This window comes from Manduca sexta, chromosome 14 (genome assembly GCF_014839805.1).
Source record: "Manduca sexta isolate Smith_Timp_Sample1 chromosome 14, JHU_Msex_v1.0, whole genome shotgun sequence".
Taxonomy (NCBI): Eukaryota; Metazoa; Arthropoda; class Insecta; order Lepidoptera; family Sphingidae; genus Manduca; species Manduca sexta.
Genome location: NC_051128.1, coordinates 7,109,685 through 7,131,436, shown reverse-complemented (window position 1 = coordinate 7,131,436; position 21,752 = coordinate 7,109,685). Strand labels below are relative to the sequence as shown.

The window sequence follows — 21,752 nt, the reverse complement described above, 5'->3', positions numbered from 1 at the left end:
ATTTATTTGGATAGTCAGCAGTTTTTATAGTTGACACCAACTATTTTTATTTATGCAAATGTCAACTGAGAATTAGGAATGATACATGTCATGTAATCAATAAATATTGTCTATTTTTATCGACTTGGCTAAGTACATTCATCATTCATTCGAAGTGAAACAGAAAGTCGTGAAGTAAATTCATCGCGATGTAGAAACAGAACGATGAGATATAAGAAATACTTTAATGTCTCGGTGTAGAATAAGTTAATCTTGTTTTCCACTTGACTGATAAGCTCATGAATCGATCGACATTAATTCATTCATCAATCGCGACTAGCGGGAAATATTACTCATGCGTGTGACGTTATATAATATTGGAGTTTACTTAGAACCTACATACGTCCGGTAATTCCTGCAGCATGTTGAGGTAAAATTAAATAAACGTTTGCTTGGCCGTACATCCCAATGGAGGCGAATAAAAACACGTGTGACGTCATAATACACATATCCTTGTGTTAATGTAGCGAGGATTGAGAATGTCTCACAGATAGTATAAAAAGCTTTGAAATAGGCATAAAAACAATCTTAGGTTTACGTTTACGTCTCTATTATATAGAATTGTAAAGAAGCACGTTTTGCACCGTGGCGATTTTTTTTCATGAATCAAGTATTGATTGATATTTGACTCAACCTGACAATATTTTTATGATTCGCTTGTTTGTTCGGAAATAAAATGAAATTGTCTAAGGCATTTGCGTCGTATTAAGCACTATTTAAACTCGTTATAAAAATAGATACCGAAATAAGATCGATAAAAAAATAGAGACATAATTTTGTCTCTGCGAAAAAGACGGTAAATTTTATATATATGCTACTAAAAAAAATTAAACCACATAAGAAAAAAGACAGAAGACAAATTGCAATATAGCTTAATTTAATAACTTTTATGTAGGTTAATAATGTATTCGCATTATATTATCTGTCGAGTTGATTATCTCTAGATTTTTTATCATTAAGCATATTAGGTTAGAAACCGTTATAACTAAAATATGACCTCCATTATAACACGATGGTGTCATGAATAACAAATGTTCTTAGAAAATTAAGTAATAATTATATACATAGCGATAAATGAAGACGTGAGGACGCTCACATAGACTTGTGACTTGTGTCCCAACACTTGTCCAACATAGACCGGGCTAAATCACTACTCATACCTGTTTTTATATATAATTAATACAAAAAACTGCGCAGAATTTAATACATACTCAAACGAGAACATAAATATTGATTTATTAACGAATAACTAGGTGGTTATTATGGTTCTGCAGGAAAATGGAGAACACTTATAGGTACGCGGACTGCGAATCGCATTGTCCATACTAACGTCTGTCCGTAGGTCATGGTCATTTCATTCAGAGCCTATTAGAACTTTATAGTTAACTTCTGAATAGTACACATACATAAACAGCTGAACTTAACGAAGCATATTACTTATCCAATGGATAACGTGTCGTTGAGAAGCATTCTGAAGTTTCGTAATTTTTTTTCTATAATTATAACTATACAAAATATTTACGTTCAAAAATACATTACACGACTCACCGTTGGAGTAGGGTCAAATAGTTCACAACATAGAGTGGATTAGGTTAATCTTATGTTATCTTTTGTATTGACAGCTACAGAACCCAAAACTAAGCGTAACCCAACATGCTCTTCGTTAGGTTATTTTATAAGTGGTCATCGACGTTGGGTCGATTCGGAGGCAATGTACTCTTTTATTATATGTATAAGGCCATTTGCATATGGCGACGTCGACACTGCTGAACTAATAAGGCCGATGACCGCTACACTAAACGGTTTTTTTAATACGAACTTATCTATTGAGTGACGAATACTCTGAGGACTTCGTGGATGCAAGAAATGTATTTCCTTTAGATATTGTCAATGTTAAGATGCATTTACACTGCAGTCATTACTTGTAGAACGTGTATTTAGGATATAAAATGTGTATTGAGAAAAGCGGGAAACGAATAAGACGAACCAAAGATTGAATCGAGCTTTGCGTACTAAACTCAATATTCAGCAATAACCTTAAATAGATTGATGGCGTACGTTTTGTATTTACCAAGCGTTCCGCCGCGTTTGGCCGTTTGTGATTTCCATCATATATAAATCCGGATATTTCTCAGACGCGCAGGTTCCTTACGACTTCCTTTTCTTTATCGAGTTTGTGGTATAAATACGTGCTTATGTTTATCTTTTTGCGCTGAACAACGAGTGTAAGGGGGATCTCGGCGGATCGGCCGGTTATTTATAATACAATATATTATGACTTTTTTATGGAACGATAGTGAAGTTTCATATCCATGGTAAAGTTGTATTGCAATTTTAATGTACACCGGATTTTTATGTTCATATATGCAATAATCAGTAAAGTTTTCATATAACATTATTTTTATAAAATTTAATAAATTATCCTCCTTGTCCTTAAACATTATTATTATAATGTTTAAGGACAGGCACATAAGTTTCAAATGCCATATCGTGTGATGAGCATACTTTTGAATTATTTAGCGAACGCTGCGTGTGTCTACCATTGACGTACTGCGAAACGTACATTGGCATCACGCCGAGCGAAGATTCCAACCCGACTAGGTAAAAGCAATGGCACGTGGCGCCCACTTCATTAAATATTATTCGCTGCCTTGAAATACTGAACGTAAATAAACTCGATATAACAATAACATTAGCTCTGGGCTCTATAAACTCCCGCCGATATAAACAAACAATTTTATAATAAAAGAAATAGTTTAAGTGCGTGCAACTGTGTGAACTGCGCAGTAACTTGATGATAAGCGGTCAATGTAAGAAAACTACGATTCTCGTAAACGATTACGTTTTGCAGGTCCCGTTGTCAGTTGTCTGCTCCTCGTTGGTTACATTATATAAATTAATACAATGTGCTCATAAAGAGCAATTATCTGCTAAGTAACCTATTGAAGTTGCAGTACAATATTATATTGACACAATTAAAACGTACTTGCCGCCTGACATTTCCTCACAATGTAAGTAAAAATAATGCGATTATTAATGAAAGTTCTTAATATTTAACAAATAAAGTCCCGAATCTTTTCACTTCCATCAAGTGAACTGAATGCTGCTTTGGCCCTTGTACATAAAAAAAAATATTTAAACAATTATTACTTTCTTTTTGGGATCCCTTGTAAACAATTGGATAAGGACAATCAATGATGCCTTAACTTACTGCCATCAGCACGGGGCCAGCGCCATCTACAGACAAAAAAATTGAAATATCCCCGTTAGAGCAACTTACCGGGACAAAAGTAGTCTATATGTTAATCCAAAATATGGTTTATCTATGTGCCAAATCTCATTCAAGTCCTTTCGGCGGATTACGCGTTTCCTTCTAACAAACATCCAAACATTTTTACAAACATTCGCATTTTAATATTTTATTTTAAACTATACTTACCTTACAATTGTTCATTCCCTTACTATAAATAAAGATATTGATTAGCTTGTTTTTACTAACGAGATATCGTTCTATTTTAAATTGTGTTGTTATTGTTTAACTTATTGACTTTGATGACAACAAACCGATGAACGATAATGATTAGCAACACCTCTGTACCTAACACCGTATGGGCTGAATAAAAATTCAAGGTAGCATATGTTTTTATTGTTTTTGCATGTGAGCCCTTTGTTATCGCAGCGCCTCGTACATATCGCGGTTCAACCTTTGTCGTGCGCATGTTCATTATCCTCTACGCGGCGCGCTTCTCTGAATGAGAATGTGTCGGACATAAGACACCATACAATATCCTGCAGAAAACAATGTTTTGACAAAGATCGTTGAACAAAGTGTATGATATTCGTGTCTCGTATCAGGCAGTGTTCGTGCGTACACCGCTGTGTCTGTGTGGACGTGCCCCGAAAACGTTATTTTTCCGGTTTGCAACAGTCTAGTTTTGTCTCGTTCAAATGACCGTTACCGATGTAGTCCTTCTTAGTGTCAACGTTTAGCCTTTCACAAACCTTTCCGCTAAATTTGTCTCGATGCTTTGGACTGCTTTGTAGAGTTGAGTTAAATTAAAAGCGATTAAACTACAATCTGCTTCGTTTTCAACAAATTGTTGCGTTCTCTATAAAGAGCATTAAAATACTATGTAGGTATGTTTTTGTGCCATTTATTTTATACGTTGCGTTTTTATGCATTAGTAATTTTCAATGAAAATACTGTAATATGGTAAGCCATTCATATAGGAGGCTTAGTCACAACAGCCACGCGAGCTCCTTGACCCAGTTGCGATGGTTCGCACGTCGTGGCGGTGGCCAGCGCGGATTGACACCGTCGATTATACACAATGTATAACTTTCACCAAAACACGATCACGTCACAATACGCCGGTCTGCCAGCAGCCCTTTTGCTTCCGAAACATACAAAAGAGGTCGATTTAATGTCGACCGACGTTCGATCAAAGCTCGCTTACCGTGAACCAAATGTTTGATAGAATTATTCCTAACTTTCGCGGTTGTCGGCTCTCAGCCGTGACCCCAACCGTGAGATATTATTTCTGTGTGTGTTCGCTCGTATCCACGTATTAATAATGCTAATCAGCTTGAAGGTTTCGCTTATAATATTATACAGTCTGGCTCAGTTTGGAACACTATGTTGGTCAGTTCAACGAATATTAGTTTTATTGTCAAGGTTTCGCAGTCTTAACGTAAGTTTGAAATGATGTTCCGGTAGTAGTCATCGTTCGCCGTGGCCCACTGACCGCGATTGTGAGTGGAACATCAAAAGTAGGTGTTTACTCATACGTTTATAGGCAAAACGGACCTCATAGTCGTACGTTTTATTATAATAATATTTTGCGCTCATAATTATATATTGTCAAATAACTTATAACCGTCTCACCCGTGAAATTATAGACGTCATTGAAATGAAACATGATAATTATTAAATTATTCCTTATGTGTAATCATTTAGATCGATAAAAAACGTATTCAATGCGCTTATTTACTATCGTACAATAGTTGGCGTGCAACACAGTTTAATTGCGACAGCAGTAGGTTGAGTGATCTAAAAAATGCCGATTTACAAGTTTGGGTTCAGTTCATTTACATAGACGACACACATACAACGGAGTTAGAGAACACCGGTACACACATTCTAATCACAACATAACCATTCCCATCGCGTCTCTTTGTTTTGTGCATCCATATTTTTTGGCTATGGTGAACATGTACGACTTTATTATGTATAATTCATTGTTATCGCAGACCCACGAGTGCCTTGAATTCTTTGAGCTTTTCCTTGTTCACTTAATTGAAGGAAGAGCGTAGTTAATGTCTTTTTGCATAAATCATTAATAAATGAATTCCGATTGACTAGTCTTCCTCGTTTCGTAAATAACTTTAGGGCTTTTAATTATTTTAAAGGATGTTTTTAAAAAAACATGTTATTAGGTTTTTTTCACATACGGGACGTAGCACGTTAATTTTCCGACGCCCACTTATTTTACATGTGTAATGGTATGTTTGTAGTTCCCATGCTAGTACTAAATCATTTAATACGCTGTGAGGCTCGGTTGTTAGTGCGTTCAAAGAAAACTACAGTTTACGAACTCCGTTGACACGATATTGACCCGCTTACAGTTAACGCGTGTGTGTTGTTTCCGTTGACGGCCGCCGATGCGACTGCTTGCGTCTCTGTTGCACGCGGGGTGTGTCCATTAGCCGTATGCAGGGCATTGGAAACCGATTATGTTAGATTAGATGAGTTGGTAGTGACAAGCGATCCGACTTGCGGAGTGTGCGATACCGTTCGTCGAGTCGCAGCGCGTTTGACATCGAAGGTTATCGCCGGTGTCAGCGACCAGCCGTCGGCGCGCCCACACGCGCCTCTGTATACAAACAACGGCTCGGTATAATATAAACTCACGCATATAACTTTCTACGTACAGAAGTGGACATGGACGGCCAGTGGGCACGCTGTACGGGTACGCACGGACGGATGCGACGCGTGCGAGCGGCGCACACCGCACGCCGCGCCGCAGCCGTCACGCGTACGTGCTCCCGATAGTGAAGTTCATTACAGATCGTTAATGCGAATAAAAATATTACCTAGCGTCGTGTAACACGTTTTCAACATCAAAACAAACAATTAACGATATCTTGTTAGAGATGGAAACTATGTTATTGTATTTCCTGTTATGAATGGATGGAATTAGCAGTTTATTGGATACAATCATATTTTTTGTTGTCAAGAAAGATGTGGTCGCGTTACTTTGTCTATATATAGATTATGCCCGTTACAAGTATGATCATGTCCCTAAATTCTGACAAAAAGGGAGTTCGGTTTGCTGCACTTACATTTGGCATTCGCGCTGTTTTAAACGAATGATATTTTTCTTCAGGCTGTAAATTTTAATTGTTCGTCGCCATTGGCTAATACGCGTCAATGTTCCATCACCTTATATGAGTAATCATCTGTAAAATCTGTGATTCGATTGCGTCAGCCCAAATGAAAGAGCTTTAACTTGACTTCAATTGCAATTACACCTAAAACAACTTATGTTCTCATTTTTATTGTGATATACTGTTACTGCAATAAAGCCTAATATACAATTACATTAAAAATGAGAGTTTACATCTCGGATTTCAATTTAACTCTGTTTATTACGTCAACCTAACGGAAGTTTGAATGATCCATTATTTAGGAGACGCCGAATCAGATAGAGCAAGAGATTTTTTTCTCAGATGCGTAAATATCTGTCCTGAGTCACGTAACCATTTCTCATATTGTGTTAATGGCGACGTATCAATTCCAAATAATATGTTGTTCCATTAAATCGAGGTCTGTAGTAGTTGTGCTTCGTAATAATATAATTTTCCTCCTTTACGTTAATCCGTCGAAAAATTATTCGATGACGCTGTCACGTTGTTTGTCTCTACAATAAACTGTAATATAGATTTTCCGTAACAGTTATTAACGTCAATTGTATTTTTCTCAATTGATAATAATTGGGATTTATTATTTTTAATATGTAGATTTACATGCATCTATCTTGTTATTAAATTCGAGTAATTCATATCTTGGATTAAAAACCTGTAGACTTGAAAGCAATAAATATTTTTGTATTAAGGGCAATGACCGTCCTTCCTTCTGTTGCCGCTCGTTCGTTGTCTTCCCTTGGTCTTTTTTAGCAAATACCGACTTCATCTATATATCGCTATAATGAATAGCGATGATAATTACAATTCTTGACGATTTTTCTAGACTATTGACAGTGCAATTAATTAATTACTATCGTTACAAATTAAACTTTTGTTGACTTTCTAAAGCCGTTTACTAATTACGGTCATTTCGACAAAAGATACACAAATAATTTAAGTAGGCCATCTAAAAAATAATCGGATACAATTATCTATTTTATTTATAATCGTCAACAAACATCACGCAGCGACGCGAACACATCAGCTGATGTGAGTAAACAAAGCGTCGCAACACTTTCACGATAATGGTAGAATAAAGGAAAGTAGTGGCTACTATTTACATACGTCTCGTTTACACATAGTATACCGTAAAATAAATGCGCTTTAATTCAGTAAACACTAATAGTTTTATTATTGTTTGGAAAAATGAGAATAGGCCGGTCGATCGGTATGTCCCGTTAACGAACGCCGAACGCGCGCTACCTACGTAACGTATAAAGCGTGGGCTGCCCCACCAGCGCGCCATTAGTAAAGCGCCCGCGCGCGCGATAGCACGTATCTCACACTCCAGCTCCGCGCTCGGATTATTTCGACTCTATGTGTACACAAGCCGACCAAGAAACATGCATTTTTGTTTTCAATTACACGATTGGTTTTATCAAGAGACCGTCGCGTCGGTGGACTCTGCCAGCGCTGCAGCACGCCGGCGCAAGCCGCGTGATCGACGCCGCCCCCCGTCCGCGCCGCCGACGCCGTCGACGCCGCAGAGAATCTCCACTGAAGAACTAGCCGAGGCGCTCCGCCCGCATCTTCTGTCACCGAAGCGCATGTGGGCCCTGGGATATCCTTTGGAAATAGAGCCAAACTCGTCGAAGGCGGTGGCGTACATCAATCCGCCGCCTCGACCTAGACCTTTACCGATGACTACGTGGGATGTGAACGCCCCCGAATTTGTGCCTGGATCGCAGGGCGACAGCGGTCGTGGATCTTTGGGATCTACTCCACGATCGGACAGTGACGAAGAAGCGGATGCAGTGGAGCACTTGTGCGTACGTTGTGATAAAATGTTTCGGATGACTCGTGAAGGTGAATATCTTAAAGAAGAATCGTGCTTCTATCATTGGGGGCGTGTCAGTAGTGACTGCCGGTATACGTGCTGCAAGTCGGTTCTGGGATCCAGAGGTTGCAGCGCTGCTCGTTTCCACGTTTGGAGTGGAACACGGCCTGGCATGAATGGACCCCTCGAAGGATATGTCCGTGCACGCTCGCCTCGCGGTGGGGTGTACGCCATCGATACGGAGATGTGTTATACAACAGCAGGATTGGAATTAGCTAGTATCGCGGTCATAGCTGCCGATGGCCGGCTCGTATACAGATCATTAGTTAAACCAAGTTCACCTGTCGTCGATCACAATACCCGTTTCTCGGGCATCAGGCCGCGCGACTTGGCGCGCGCGACTAAGACGCTACGAGATGTACAAAATGACATACTCGGATTTGTGGGTACGGACACGATACTTATCGGACACGCGCTGGACAACGACTTGCGTGCGCTGAAGTTGCTGCACAGCTCGGTCGTGGACACTTGCGCCCTTTATCCACATGCACGAGGTTTTCCACTGCGGAGGTCGTTGCGTGCCCTTTCTGAAGAGCTACTGGGGCGCAGCGTGCAGCGGGGCAGCACGGGCCACTCGCCGTTGGAGGATGCTCGCGCCGCCATGGACCTGGTGCTCCTCAAAGTGCACGAGGAGCGCGCGAGTCGAGCACGCATATGCAATCAGTTGCCCATTCTGCAACCGTACGATCCGTTAATTAGTGCCGCCTAGATTTCGAGTGAAAATAACTGTAAATGTGACGACTGTTCTATGGACACGAAATGTGATGATGATGACTAAAGTGTGTGAACCGGCAATATGTTTTGAGTGACAATTAAGTCACGTTGACGGAGCGCGCGTACCCAGAAGTATGTGCCTTCGAATTGCAGTCATAGCAATAAACGTGATATTTTTTCTTTAAAATCTTGTTTACTTTTCCTTTTCCTTACGAAATTACTGAAGCTGGTTAGGCTTTAAAAGAAACAACAGTAAGTTACAACCAAATTAATACATAATACAGTTACAAAGTAGAGATTTGTCAACATCTAAAGTGTTAGTTATTAATCCGATTGCTTCAAAACTGGTGTCTATTTTTGTGTCACTGTAGAGCTATAAAAACTTTCACTGTGTTAGGTTTCTCCGCTACGTAACAAGTGGGTGTTAGTTGTGGCTATGGCACGTAACCTACCTATCTTTAACGAAACAAGTCGACTGTAGAGTCCTCAGCACTAATGATGTATAATTTTTGAGGTCAATGAAATCAAACTACTGGATGTAAACGCGTATAATAATAGCAGTCAGAATTCATTGTTTTTCACAATAGTTTTTCAAATACGAAGAGCTTTTCCTCAAATGATGAATAATATTATAACGTCTAAAAGCGAACAGGAAAATAACACGTGCTTCCACACAATGTTATGACTTTAATATTTAAAACATTGTTATGATAATTCATTACCGTGTAATCTGTACTTATCTGAACGGGATTCCTCGGGGAATGACTAAGCTAGTCTTTACGTAGGTAATTATTTCCTAAAATTTGAGTCAGCCGAAATGACGGCAACTTCATAAACATTTCTGGCGATCAGTTTGCCTGGTAGTGAGTCATTAAGTATAATGATTGCTTGCGCGTACTTTTTTTTTAAGGAAACGCTGTCTAATGTATACATAACGTAATACAACAAATACATACTTGAATTCCGGGAGGGATAGGCAGAATTACAGGCACTGCACCCACGTTTCAGTTTCTAATTCTATAATAAACTATCATAGGCAATAGCAGGCAATGCACGTAGGTTTTTGAAAACATACATATCTCGCCTGACCTTGAATATCGAAGCCAGGACCTCATAGGTTGAATACGTTGCCACTAGACAAATGACACGCTTACACAATAACTGTACACTTGGTGGATGGAAATAGGGTAAAGCTACAAAATAATAATGAAACATTGTGTTGCTCTACCATCTCTATCTTAGATATTGGACGACCGTGCACTCCGAGTAGGTTATATAAGTAGCTTATGTAAACTTGTGATGAAACTATGCAACAGTGTGAGATTTGCAGATTTAATGAACTCCAGTATACTTTTAAATTGTTTAAATTATGCTATTGTTTCACAAGAGAATTAGAAAATGTATATCATTGCTTAAATCAACGAGTCTACGAAACGGCTTGGTATAATTTACAATGCTTTAGAGAAATAGAAGACGCTACCAATGTAGTTTTTGTTTGCATGTTTGTGCTGGCGAGTGCAAAGTCCGGGTAGACATACGTTGATCTGTTATTCACCGCAGCTGATAGAAATTCAAAAGGTAAAACATTATTTATTCCGGTCTCGTCTCCGCACATTCCACTTAATATACAAACTTAATACTCTGCATCGATATAAATTCACATTCAACATTCTAATTTACGTCCATTCGGAGACAATATGCTAAATATACAATCTAGTTAATACATTAAATAGCTCGTATATCAGTGAAGAAAGAGCAACGCCCTCGCGCCCGGTCGTCTGTGCGAGTTTTGTTTACGTTTCGTGTCGCCAAAATAAGGTTGGTATTTAATGTACGACATTTAAGATCATACGTATAACCGACTTTATCAGATTCTAATAAACACTGCGTGCTGGTATAATACTTACGAGATAGTGAAAGATTAAGCACGCGGTTAATCAAATAAGGACGCTTTATCTAATACATTGAGGGCGCGCTATAGTTTCCTTATTACTTTAATCGATATTGATTTAAATGGCAAATGTTTCGATGGTGCTATGCGCGTTATCTAATCTGTTTAACATGTGACATCATACAAGTCCCGTTTGAGTTTGATCAAAGAGGAATAAATGTAGACGTCCATGCCGACAAAACAACGCATCATTGTTTATTGAATTTGTTGTTCATGTACACAAACAAAGCCCTAATGTAATCTTGCGAGATATGCTCGCTGCTATGATGATAATAATAAATAATAACAATATCAGACATATCTTAAATTGATCCACAGCTGGGGTATAGGGTTCTATTGAAGTGTTAGTCAAGCCTTTTGTCTACAGCCCTAGGGCTGCATAAGCCTAGGCTTATGCGGGTTAGTTTATTGCGTATAGCTCTGACTCAGGTATGTAAGAAATTTTAGGATATTTTTATTCTCTGTTTAAAGCAAGCGATAATTAACAATGACTACACGCGTAATTTAAAAAGGTTGTGGTGCGTGCTCTCAATTTGAACTTGAGATCATTGTCTGGCACTCCGTTCCAATTCTGTTAGGCTATCGCTGCTTATGATGATGACATTATGCATATTATTACTAAGATAAAACTACAATGACGTCAAAAATATTATCACACACCAAGTCAATGTTTCCAAGAACGAGAACAGACGACAAAACCACGTCAGCGATGAATCGAACGTGAAAGCTGAAAATAGATCTGTAGAAACCTACGAGTAAGTATGATGTTGTATTACGCTACAATGAATTCACGAAACTGATAAATGATATTGATGCAATCAGTAGATATGAAGTTGTAACAGCGAAGTCCATGTTTGTCATGCGACGTTAACAAAAACAATTTTACTCTCTCGTATTTTTTTTTCGTAATTTTGTAAAAAAGGTGTGGTGCAAAAAGTTCGGCATCGTTATGCGTGCCAATTAAGTGAATTGTAAATAGTAGTAACTACATGTTATTAGTATACCTTAGATGTTTTACTTCTGATACTGTTGTGTTAGAACAAAGTGTTTGCATGGCTCAGTTTACATTTGAAATTATCATGGCATAAGATTTTCCGGAGTCTTACAAATGTATGTGTAAATGTAACTGTAAATAGAAGGCTTGTTGAGAATCGTCACGGTGTCCGCCATGACCAGTGTGCCCCCGCGTCAATAGCTATTTCGCAATGTAACGTTGCACAAAATGAGGGGTTTCGTCATCAAACATACTTCGACACACCTACGAACCCCCACCACGTCACGCCTTATACGTAGCAGTGATGTTGTGTGACGCTCTGAAGATTTGCACGCAGAAACAAGAAATTTCTTGACACGTACTCTGCACAAGGCCGCTGAACCTATTTACATTGAACCCGATACCAAAGCTGTACTGGGTAAATAATGTTTTGTATAACGTTATCAAACTGGTAATATAATGAGCACGTAATTAAACATAATTGGGCGCCTACTGTTCGCCCACGTCATATAAATTTGCGATGCCCAGTCTCGACGTTGCCGACAATTCTATAGGGCCTTGAATTCGCTACGAGTATTACTGACAGACGAGATTTTTTGTATTGCCGTTCGGATAAGAATCGCTTAGCTCATTATGTATTTATGAACCGACGGTCTTGATTATTTTGTATAGTCAAATTATATAAATGTGCGGCTAGTGTGATGACGACTTATGTATATGAATTATCATGTTTTTTCGTAACTGAAGGCATTCAAAACGCTTCCGCCTTAAAGGGAGGCCATTGAACGTAAAGATTTCAACGCGTACAGAAAACTGTAGGCTAAAATAAAAATTTTAAGCTGGCTGGAGGCTACTCTATAATAAAAAAAAACACACACACACACACACACAGAAAACAGAATGTCCTACGTGAAAATGTAGTCTGAAATAATGTGCATATTTATGTAACTTTGGTTCAAAGTTAATTTGTGTTTTTTTCGCGGAAGGATGTTTATAGTATTGCTTTAATTAATTCTAAGTGACCATTAATAAATAAATTAAATCTTTTAAGATATCTACTGCGTGTAATTTAGGAGCTATCAGGAAATAGATGGGCATACAAACACAAATTTGTAATAAATTGCTAAAATATGACCACCATTGACTTGGACGCAGTAGATTTTTAAAAATTATCAGACATACATAATAATACATCATAGATTATCCGCAAATCTTCATAAAAAGATAAATTAAAAAATGAATAACATAATTTACTGCAAAATTTATACATATTCTATTGATGGTTTTAACTAGGTAAGTCTGTAATAAATTATATTGTCCCATATATTTTAGAATACACATGGAATCGGGTGATATTTGCAGTTACAAGACAAACCGTAAAATTGGCCGGTTACCGCTTAATGTAGCGCAACAGGGAGGGAACTAGTTAACTGTATGAAATCGAAAGGCCTTGATACAGTGACTCAGTTTCGATATTTAAAGTGGTGCGTTGACCTTTTACCAGTTATTGTATTGCATGACTAATTTTCTTTACATATAATTGAAATTAGTGCACTCGTTACTCTTCTAGTAAATCGATTCGTTGTACTCAAAACACAGATATTTGACAAGTTCAAAGGGTGACATTGTGTATCTTGAACCTATTTTCATTGTAACAATAAAACTAGCCATTCTAGTATGTAGCTCATCTCAATTACTTGAGTTTATGAAAATAATCTCTATTATTATCGTATTAACGTACAATATTCAATAAAATCATACAACCATTGGGGAATTTCGATTTAACATTGTTGTCCGAGACAAAAGTATTATGATATTTTTGCCATCGCCTCGACGGACGCATAAGAAACGTTCCAGGAGTAATTTAAGTGATTGTCCTGTCGGAACGAAGGCAAATATAACAATTCTTAGTTGTCTTACAAACACAATAACCAATTCATACAACAGTGAGAAAAATTAACGATAACGTGCATTTTTGTCTTTTTAAAATGCAACAAGAAACTTTGTGGAAAACAATAGTATTTATCAAGGATTACTGCAGGTAAGCGGCGGAAGATTTTTGTACCTGAGCTATAATATAATACTCATAATATTTGAAAGTAGAAGGATTTTGAATGTTATTGTTAGTTTTGAACAATGGTAAAAAGTATGTACCCAGTATAGACGTCTGCAGCGGGGTGACTTCGAAGCACTAAACAACTTGACCTCGAATTGTGTCTACGAACTTTATTCGACATCGAGTTCAATACACCTAGAATTTGTATATGAAAACGTCTTAGTGAATAACTTATAATTTTATTCAGATGGTTCAGTGATCCTTTGGGACATAAGAGATCTGAGCCAGAAGGAGCACAAGAACCTTCGTGTGAACATTGAATTCGACCATGCCTCCCACGTCGCCTGGAGTCCCGATTCTAAAGCTTTCATCGTGCATACTGTTCGCGAGAACCACATCATAGTTTACAAGATTGAAAAGAAAAAGGACGGCACTATCGGCTCCGCTACACCAGTCATCACGTTCGACAAGGTTGGTACATTTTTTTTTTAATTCTTCAAATTCTCTTAAAGTTTTTTTTTTGTTTTATGTCTGTCGGTAATCTGCAATTGTTTTTTTTTCGTATACTTTAAAGAGGTGACAGTTAGCGGCGTCACAAAACTGGACGAGCTAAACTGAATAATAAGTGGTTGAATAGTAAAGCGGGCCTTGGCACCAATCGAGATATGAGGGGGCTGGCGGGCTTTATAAAGATGTTATATAGTATCGCGCAATTTTACAAGGCAAATGATGCTCACAAGTGTTTTTATAAAAAATATTTTTGTCAGTCCGTTGGACGAATAATTAAATGCGAAAACATAATAAAACGAGGAATGCGTCCGTGGCCATGGCTCCGTGAACAAGTTGACGTTAGACGTCCTCTGCCTTCTCAGAAATTGATTCCACAAAAAACGCGCTCGTCTCGCGGCAACCACGTCTAGACGAATATGTATCGAATTGTTCCATACAATGAATTCTTTTAGCACGCATTAGTTTTTAACCCTTGTCCACGTGCAGTCGATGACCCGACAGGCGCTTGTTTGCATCGGTGTTACGTAAAATATTGTTATCACATTTTATCTACACAACGCTTATAGCGTCAATACAAGATGTGACATTCAATAAAGCAAATAGTATTGTTTTTTTACTGGTATTATTTGTATGTCGCGTCATGTCAGCTGGGGCGAAATGACCGTACCAGCTCAGTCGTCTGCGCTGTGACCTATTTAGCACGTCCTCTATTGTTAGACCGCTCTCTTGATATTTATTGAAATAAGTGTAATATTACCAATTAGTTTGAGCTCGGAACTCTTAAGTATCACGTGGAAAGTCTTTACAAGGCCAATATATTTTCGCCTTCCTATATAAGACTGTAGGTACTACAGGGAGCTCATGCTCTATTAGCGATACCACATGGTTTTAACGAATATGTCAAACTAATTTGGATGGTGTATAATGTGCATATTGAATTGGGTAGTATTTCCATCACTACCATACATACAGACAAATTATTTATTCTTCAGAGACCGTTAAATTTTAGAACTTCCTGGTGTTTTTATATACATAGTTCCGTTTAAATTTCACGAGAGCAAATAATCGTTATTATTGTTGAGCAATCTGTTTTATTTCACCTGGATATTACTACCGCCTGGGTTGCGCCACTGTTTCTGGCCTTTGGCTCTATTCATCTAGTGCAACCGGAAACCTTTCACAAGCATTATCTGTTCCAATGGGCCGGTCTTGTCCGGTGAACCTGTAGCGAAAGAAGCTATCTGGGCACAACAAAACAAACAAAAAATAGGACGCCTTAAAAGTCGGTGATGGCCGTCTTCCGGTGCAAAAAGACAATATTAGCCAGCTAATCTTCAGCTAGCTCGAGAGGTGAACCATTTCGGTTTTGTACCGGCCGACCTGATTACACATCCGAAGTTTACAGTACACGTGTCTAAATATTCGAGCGCCTCTGAAAGGAGCGGTCCATTCAGCTCAACACTATTTGATATTGCGCTGCGAAACAGACGCCTGTATAAAAACTGGGTTAATGGGTTACGTACCAATTAACGTAACACACTGATATGAATATAATGTGTCTCTATTACGCGCGGGTCATTGTTTTGACAATATTAGATGGCGGATAAAACTAATAACACGAGCTGACGCCGTAATCTGATTAGTGTGTGAATGGTCGAGTTGAAACCATTTATAACAGTTTGGTATACGAGGAAGTAGGTCACGTGATATCATTATCACTGCCCAAACACTTCTGTCATCAAGCGCTCGTAACGGATCTTTAATGAAAGGAATGGCGATCGGAAGTTGTGAAAAGTTCATTTTTGCCGTTGTACTGTGCTTACGGAGTGTGTGATGCAACAATAATGCTGCCAATTTCCAATGCCTGATACAAATCCGCTTCAGCCGTCCCGCTCAAGCGATAAGATAGTCTAGCGGAACTCTACTATACACAAAATAGTTTATTAATAATTTTCCCCATATTTTGTTTCTATATCTTTTCATCGGCTTAAATGTTGTGAAGGCTAGACGTAACATTCCAAGTGTCAGATAAAGTAAAAATTATAAATAATTTGTTATTAACATTTACGACAAGTCCAAATCCGAAATAATCTATTTTTATTAATATCTAGATTCGCTTGTGTGGAATGTAATTTTAAAAATACATGCTATATTGCGTGAGTATTGCATTGCGTAATAATATCGTTCCTTCCGTCTAAGTCTTACATTAGGTAATTGCCCTTTTAAAGGGTAACTGCCCTTTACGTGGACGTGATGTGCGCAGGTGCCAAATAAAATTTCTAAGCGCAGGTACTCAAATAAAAATAGGAATTTTTAAAACAAATACTGCGTCTACTTATGTTTTGTTTTTACCTTTATAATTTACCTTGTTTTGGCACGTCCTCTGTGCCAACTAGATAAATTAAACTTAAAAAAATGTAAGTCTATTATCTATCTCGTTCTAATAAAGGTGTCCGATCTTGATACTTATTTATGAGACCAGGTATTAGACACGGAGATACCTAGAAATATAAATATTTCTAACATAAATAATCTGGTCTACATTAAGTCTTTTAAGTTCATTTTACGTTGTTATGATCGGCGTTAATGACAAAATTGTGAACATGCAGAAGAATCCGTAAATTGTTACCATAAATGTCGTTTTTAGAGTACATGTAAAGTTGTAAAAATTTGAATCTAGATAACAAATCGATATTAAAAAATAGTACGTAATGAAATAGCAAATAACGACAACAATTAACACAATTCGTCCTCTAGACACGGGCATTAGACATGCGCTTGTTTATTTCCACAATGTCACATTAGTGAGTGCTTTGACCTAATAGATATAAAGCGAAATATTATTTTCCGTCTTTAATAAAAATACCTACGTCAAATTATGTAATGCGCAGTTAAGAATTGTTATTTTTGTTAACAATATTGCTTCTTAACTCCAACGTAAAAACTTATTGAATTTTAATCACTTCAGTTATAATGACTGTAAAAGTATTATGGCAAAAATCCATTATAATTAAGACTTATTTAAAGGATTATCACAGATAGTATAGGACAAAGGGTAACACTCTTACAGAATTATTAAAGTCCATTCTATATATATTTCTAACTCTAATATGGCTTAAATATTTCCAACTGAGCATTAAACGATTACGAAGGTTTAATTTGTTCTAGATAGTACAAAGAACCATAAAATTCTTGCCGAATACCCGGCCATCAAACCAATGTTTGAACAAAAACAATTGACAGTAAAAACTCATCTTGAATGTGAACGTTAAAAGCGGCATTCAGTTTTCCAAATTGACTTGAACTGCTATAACAAATAAATGAAGTAAATTAAGATTCGGTAAGATAATCCCGCACGGGTACCGGATTTGTTTTGACAAAATATAGTGAAATACGTTTTGAAATTAAATTTAGCGAATCCGAAAATAGGTGGGCGTCATATTGTAAACGCATGCACGGAGCAATGGCCGATTGGTCGCCCTCTACTGAAAATTCATAAACAATTTGAATACTGTAACATCACTTTGTACGTAAATGTATCAATTTTATTATAAACATGTTTAATTTATCGGAACGGTAATTATAAAAAAAAAAACAAAAACATTATGACGCATTTAAAATTCAGGTGTGTTTTTCCTGTTACTGTATTTTTCTTATTTATAGTCACAGTATATAAGTTTCGAGTAATTCCCTAGGTTCAAGTTAATGATAAACATTTTATCATTGTTTTCCTTATCACCTCACAAAAGAAAACAATTAGTCATCCGTATTATGCGAGTGGTATAAAAATGTTGAATTATTAAATGGAATAAATATTTCATAGGTCAGTGCCGACTATAAATAAATGTGATAATGTGCCTAAACAATAATTTGTCGTACCTGCCCACGCGACGTAGGTACAAATAAAATTTTAACGATGTCATCAGGTCGATTAGTGGTTAGATATTGCGGAGTTATTGTTATACGATAATAATTCTGTGTAATTTCATGTTATGGCATGTAATGTGTTTTGGACTAATTCTGTTTTATCTCTCCTTGATAATGCTGACAGAGCGGGGCAATTGATTGTTTTCGTTAATGCCATTAAAACATAAAATTAATAGTTTATGTTCTAAAATGAATTGTTCATGGACAAAGTTTCAAATATCGAGGTCTCAACTATAGTTGTGTTGACGTGTCTTGGCATAGAGCTAAAACTAACAAATAAGTTCGCTTTGAAGGCAGCTAGTATCAATATATTTTCACAAATGCTGCGTAATGTCAAGGTTGACAATAATCAAAACACATTTGATGAAGACACTTGTATTCAACGTAGCGTGTATACAAAATCGGATGCGCATGGAAATTGAAGATCTTTGTTCGCTGGTGATTGAGTGCCGGAGATAACCTTGAGACTGGAGTCTTTGTTGCGATGAAGTAAATCCGATCGCGTCCTTATCGTAGACGGATTACGAAAGCGGTCCCCGACAATCAATGCAATTAGTCTGGCGCTGGTTGCTCACCGCACGCAATGTGCACCGATGAAGGAAAACGCTCTTGTTATACCTATTTGTTGTTTAATATCTTAAGCATTTAAACGAAAAATACGTTTAGTGCTTGGTAAAAACGTATTACAATGTTACGAGGAAATCGTGGAAACGTCCGCTCTATTTTTAGAGGACCGTTTAAATAGAATTTGCCTGAAGTGCAATAGCGTTTATTTTTATTTCGGTACTCCGATCAATACCGGCGCGCCGAATATCCATTCAGCTCACGCTCGTAATTTCATAAAATCTGTTGTTGTTTTACTAAAATTGTAAAGGCGGACGTTTGTGATGATGTTTGATAGAAGTAAATGCAGAATTTGCCGAATGGATTTTTAAATGGGCTACTTTCTATCTCAGAAAGATAAACAGCGGATATTTGGAGCGCTTTTAAATTAGCCGCACGTTCGCGCTAATGTAAATCCATATTAAAAAAGATCCGCGGAGCATTTAGCGGCAAATTGAAAGCACTCCTAGGTCCTTTACTTTAGCGTCGCTTGTGTTAAGGCAATTTTTATCGATTTACAAAGCAGCGGGGCTAATATGAAGACACTTTTATACCGGAAAAGTGTTTTCAGGCGGGGATGGCCGCGAGCGACACCTAAATACCAATTATATATACTGTTATGATGAAATAGTTTTGTGGAAAATCAGTCCAGTTTAATTTTATACAGACTTATTGGTAATTTAGATTCCAGCGTAAAACCTTCAAGATGGCGTCAACTAGTTGTACCAAATACCGGACAAGGGTATTAGTAGTCTAATAACCTCTGCCCTATCGACGTTTTATGCCAGATTTCCGTTATTGCGCACTAGATTGAATTGTGCAGTCTGCTGCAGTTTAAGCGCTTATTTCCGGCGATCACTTATATTATGTTTATTGAATTTTGATAAGTCCTTGATGTAAGGCAATAGTCAGGCAATTCTATTTATAGTGCTTAATAAACCGCAATTTTGTTAATATAAGAAATATATACGGATTATGGGTTGGCTACAAAATTGGAAAGAAATGTTCGTACATGAAATCTGTCACTTGCGCGTGCATCATACTGTCGAAGACTAGCCTTAACTCCCAGCTCCGCCCGCGTGTAAATGTTTTTCCGGGATAAAAGTCCCGCTTTACATATTTCCAAGACAAATAGTAGCCCCAGGATTAATGTAACATCCTATTAGTTAAAAATGTTTCAAAATCGGTTTAATAGTTGGCTAACGCGTTCAAACAAACATGAAGTATGTTTATCTGCTTCATAATAGTACCTACAGATTACAGAATAGATTATAATCCGCATCCCAAACATAAACATATAATCCGCGTCCCAAGTATAAACATGTATTTACACGTACGTTTACTAATCTATCTAGGCAATATTTAAGGCGTAATGTGATGCTCAATACGTAGCCGAGCTACTTGAGCAATGACGTGGAGTTAGTGTTCTTTATCTACACAGGAGCAAGCAAACCTGCGTCACGTTATGCCCTATCTTGCTGCTTCGTGCGCAGACCACAGACTTTTGCCATGCACGTGTTTATGCCACTATATTCTTATGTTCTGCGTTTGTTTTTTGTTGTGATATGTTTTTTATACCCTTAGAGTTGCGAAACTCAAGTGGCAGTGGGCAGGGCACATAGCTCGTAGATATGATGGCCGATGGGGTGGAAAAGTTCTGGAGTGGCGACCACGAACCGGGAGACGTAGCGTAGGCGGGCCTCCCACGAAATGGACCGACGATCTGGTGAGGATCGCCGAAGTCCGATGGATGAGGGCGGCCCAGAACCGGTCCCTGTGGCACTCAATGAGGGCTGCCTATTGTCCAGTAGTGGTCGATTCCCGGCTGAAATGATGATGATGTCTTTTAAACACCACTCGGTATGAACAATCATAATAGTGTTACCAAAAACTATATCACCAACAAGCCTGTCCTGCATGGTGAACTGTGACCCAAAACCTGTTATGTGAGAGGAAACCAGTCCATCAGTTGGACAAATATAGTCAATTCGTGTTAAAAAGTCTATAGCGAAATACGCTTATTTAAACATACTCGCTTGAATTAAGGAATGAGCGCAATGTGGTCCAGTCCACAATATATGGCAAATGTTCTCGATTAACTCTAATTAAACATGTACATATTATATTTTTACATAACATTATTCGACGTAAGATGAGTGTAGATGATAATGTTTGTATCGTCAAGTTGTGTTTAATGTATGAATAAATACATCTGGTTGATTCCATTGTTAAGAGTTCTCGTAAGTTAGGTAATGTGTACACAGTCGGCAATCATTTTGTTCATGACACAGGTTATATCGATGATTTATATGTAACATACTAATGCATTGTAACAGAGTGTAGAATGCGATGTCAACATTTTGTATCTGAAACAGTACACTTATTACTCATTGTTTTTACATTGTAAGTAACACGTATGATTATGAGTAATGCCATGGCAGTTCCAATTTAATGTTTCACCATGGCTTATGAAATTTTCACGAGAGTTAATAAATACTCGCACACACACTCACGCCTTTTATCCTCGTTGGGGTAGGCAGAGGCGTAATCGGTGCAGTTTCTCGTATGTGCGTAGGTTCAAAACTCAAGTCACGCACCCTTAACTTTTCCAAAGTCATGTGTGTATTCTTTGTGAATTATCTCTTTGCTTTAACGG

General features: G+C 37.7%; 1 protein-coding gene across 2 annotated transcripts in view; it reads left to right on the top strand.

Annotated features, from left to right (window-relative positions):
* The window catches only part of LOC115456137 (transducin beta-like protein 2), a 77,102-nt gene that overhangs the window by 29,944 nt on the left and 25,406 nt on the right, over window positions 1-21,752 (top strand). The window contains exon 3 of one of the 2 annotated variants that reach the window (XM_030185051.2): window positions 14,304-14,527. In XM_030185051.2, coding sequence (XP_030040911.1) covers window positions 14,304-14,527 — 224 coding nt within the window. Of the gene's footprint in view, window positions 1-7,887; window positions 9,243-14,303; window positions 14,528-21,752 lie in introns of those variants that run through there. The other variant, XM_030185050.2, reaches the window with a different exon arrangement.